General features: G+C 41.8%; 1 protein-coding gene across 1 annotated transcript; it reads right to left on the reverse strand.

The window, feature by feature from the left end:
* Positions 1-676: 676 nt before the first annotated feature.
* LOC106576632 (uncharacterized) lies at positions 677-3,233 on the reverse strand. The gene is made up of 5 exons (XM_014153876.2): positions 2,656-3,233; positions 1,890-2,423; positions 1,345-1,405; positions 1,179-1,220; positions 677-914 (listed from the first exon to the last, which is right to left on the reverse strand). The coding sequence occupies exons 1-5, from the start codon at positions 2,831-2,833 to the stop codon at positions 848-850; spliced, it is 882 nt and encodes a 293-aa protein (XP_014009351.2). The 5' UTR covers positions 2,834-3,233; the 3' UTR covers positions 677-847.
* Positions 3,234-3,560: the final 327 nt, after the last annotated feature.

The raw sequence follows: 3,560 nt of genomic DNA on the forward strand, positions 1-3,560 counted from the left end.
ATGTCATAACCTTATATCCATCCAATTATGGCCTCTGTGAGCGCATGGGCAGCACCATTGAGGCTATCTCCATATTGAAGTAGTGCATTTTCATCTTCACGATTGGCTGAACCCTCCTGATGACCAGGTTGGACATGATGACTCCAACAGGGTCACCAGGAGGGATCAGCCAATGAAGTTGGAAGTCCCACCCAGTTGATTACATTACAGTGGTGGAAGCCCTCACTGGCAATGTCCATGCAAAAACAGGTTATTTCCCAGATATGACCTCTTTCCATCTCTATGCTGTTACCCCATAAAAGAGTAAACCAAACACCCAGGTGGGAAGACTACCTTGACTGGGCTCCTGTGTGCCATGTGCTAAGATTTTGACTAAAAAAAGGATATAGCTTTTATCAGATTTGACATTTCGTAGCAGGTTAGGATAATTAACCTGTCAGGTTAAAAAAAATACTTTACGGTCAGGAAAAGAGTTTGGGTTAGCTAAAATGCCCCCAAATTATAAAAATAACCTTTTGATTTAAATTTGACAAAAGCTGTATCCATTCTAGCCATGGCCACGTGCTGTTTGAAGGGTGCATGTGTGTTTATCCCAGTGGTTAATCCAAGGTATGCCTTGCTTTAACTGCTATTTGCAATTCAACAACATCAACTACAGATAATGAAACAAACCAAATGAATGTAATGTTCATTTTTATTCTTTCTACATGCTACATTCTATTCCGGTGTACTTTGTTAACATGAAGCTGATGAGGACTAATTGTTACACACCATGGCTGTATTTACACAGGCAGCCCAATTCAGATCTTTTTGCAATTGGGGGATTGTCGTCGAACATCGCAACACTTCAACACTTGGAGAAGTAGCTAGAGGCCACCGTCGCGAGACATTCCTTCTGGAAGAGCAGATCGATCCTACAAGATAATTAAAATGTCCATATTCAGTTACAGCCCTAGAGGTGCTCGCATAAATTCACTAAAAGACATCCTAAATAAACAAAAAGACACCCTAAATTCACTAAAGGACATCCTAAATTCACTAAAGGACATCCTAAAGTGACATTCTCATAGAATGTTTCACACATTTAAACATTGAATGCGAACCAATAAACTCACTTTGGTATGATGGAAATAAAATGTACAAAATGTAAAATACACATTTTTAATTTGCATACTTACATTCTCTTTAGAGCCATTGTTTTTTGACCGCGACCACTTTCCCTGTTTGAATGAGAAGAAAAAAAATCAAATTTCAAAGTTAATAGGAATTTCTGTGCTGAAACACAGTATATTAACACAATAAGAAACTGGAGAGAAAACATCCAGGTCAAAACCAAACACTTACATTGTCTGTTTGATAGTCGCCACACAGTTTAAGTCATCACTTATGTTGTCGTCAATCAAAGCTTGAGAGAAACAAAAAGCCCAACAGAGATGCATAACTGACACTGTCACACAAGCCATTTTAGAGATGCATAACTGACACTGTCACACAAGCCATTTTAGAGATGCATAACTGACACTTTCACACAAGCCATTTTAGAGATGCATAACTGACACTTTCACACAAGCCATTTGAGCATAAACATTTAACACAAGCCATTTTAGAGATGCATAACTGACACTTTAACACAAGCCATTTTAGAGATGCATAACTGACACTTTCACACAAGCCATTTTAGAGATGCATAACTGACACTTTAACACAAGCCATTTTAGAGATGCATAACTGACACTTTCACACAAGCCATTTTAGAGATGCATAACTGACATTTTCACACAAGCCATTTTAATCTAACATCCAACTACTCTATCAATAATCCTGTTGTGCATCTTTAGCACGTTAATACATGTGTTTTTTCTTCGATAGGTCAAATACATTGAACTCACCACTGCAGTTCATCTGGCAAAGGTTCAGCGATGGCGTTGAGCCCGAGGAACAAATCACATGATCGCTCAGCTGGAACAAGCCGTAGAGGGTTCCCATGGTCTCTTCTTCGCTGGAGTCTTCCTCTCCTGAGGTGAAGTGATTCCCAGCGTGTCTCTTACCCCTCTTAGGAGGGGGCTCAGAGCGGGTAGGAAGGGTAAGGCGAGTAGGATAGGTAGGATAGTTAGGGCGGGTAGGATGGTTAGGGCGGGTAGGAGGGGTAGGATGGTTAGGGCGGGTAGGCGTGGTAGGATAGTTAGGGCGGGTAATATAGGTAGTTTGGTTAGGGCGGGTAGGATGGTTATCATTGTTAGCAGTGTGGGTAGGGTCAACATCATCCCCTGCATGTCTCTTACCCCTTCTACGAGGGGGCTCGGGGCGATGGCGGCCAGTAACCTTAGCAGGGCGGGTAGGAAGGACATCAGGGCCGTCATCATCCCTCCAAACAGTCACAAAACTGGTGTTGAAACCTGAGGCCTTCTCCACGTGGCAGACGACTGGAAGACGCAACAAATGTAGTGTTACTTAATCAGGGGCGATTCCCCATACACAGATTTAGACTAGTCTTGGAATAAAAAGCCATTTCAATTGAGAATCTCGATTTAAAGTGTTTCTTAGTCCAGGATGAGGCTTAATCTGTGTTCTGGGAAAACAGTCCACAGGATTTAAGAAATAATTCCTGTTTCTTTAAGGAAAAAAACCCATTGGGTTCTAACTAATGTAACGTACTTTTAGCCACAAAATCGTTGTTTGTCAGGTTCTTCACTCCGGCTCCCCCAGTCAGGTTGAATTTGAGGGCCTGCTTCTCCAACAAGTTCTTCAGCTCACATTTGGAGAGGATCCGTCCCTCAGACAGACTGGGGACCAAGGCTGCTACAGCCAACACCACCAACATCTGCATCTTCATGTTGTCTCTGTCCGGCTTGTCTTTCCTCGATTGAGACGAGAAGATCACAGTGGCACAGTAAATATACTCTTGGTGCCCCTAGCCTCTTGGGAGTGACGTGACCAAGACTCGTACTTACCCTAGATTAAAAAAACAAAAGGTAAGGTAATAAAGCTGGCTCTCTGAAATCTGTGAAAGGACTACGTCAATGTAACAAAACTCCACCCAATATTTTGTTTCACCACTCATTTCAGACCCCTTAGGGAAATGCTTTAAAAACTGCCTTGTGATGGTATAACAAAGGGTTTTCCTTTGTTAAATAAGTTACACCTTGACCTACTGAAAACGATGGTTAGACTTTAGACACACAATAAGGTCAAACAACTCTCACGGGTATCTCACGACCACATGACTGCAATCACCAGGTAACTTCGATCGCTGTGTGCCACACCTAATAACAACACTACGTATGTGTCCAAAAGTAATCTCTCGAAACGGAGAGAAAACCGAAACCCTCACCAAGAGCTAAAAATAGCATTCTTTTCATTTTCCTGTTCTGACTGATCACATGACATATAGGAGTAACGTGAGACCCATCAATGTGGTTTGTTCTCATGCATTGTATTCATCTGTACTGTTCATGTCAGGAACACCGTGTTTGCAGATGGATAACATGTCTGGAATGGAACAATATAAAAAGGTACCATGTCAATGACATAAACTCAGCAAAAAAAAAGAAACGTCCCTT

This window comes from Salmo salar, chromosome ssa17 (genome assembly GCF_905237065.1).
Source record: "Salmo salar chromosome ssa17, Ssal_v3.1, whole genome shotgun sequence".
NCBI classification, from domain to species: Eukaryota; Metazoa; Chordata; class Actinopteri; order Salmoniformes; family Salmonidae; genus Salmo; species Salmo salar.

Excerpts from the sequence above, each read along its gene's own strand:
- LOC106576632 (XM_014153876.2), bottom strand. The coding sequence starts at position 2,833 with ATGAAGATGCAGATGTTGGTGGTGTTGGCTGTAGCAGCCTTGGTCCCC. Across the intron at positions 2,424-2,655 it reads CAACGATTTTGTGGCTAAAA|TCGTCTGCCACGTGGAGAAG; the intron begins GTACGTTACATT and ends TGCGTCTTCCAG. Across the intron at positions 915-1,178 it reads ACAATGGCTCTAAAGAGAAT|GATCGATCTGCTCTTCCAGA; the intron begins GTAAGTATGCAA and ends ATTATCTTGTAG.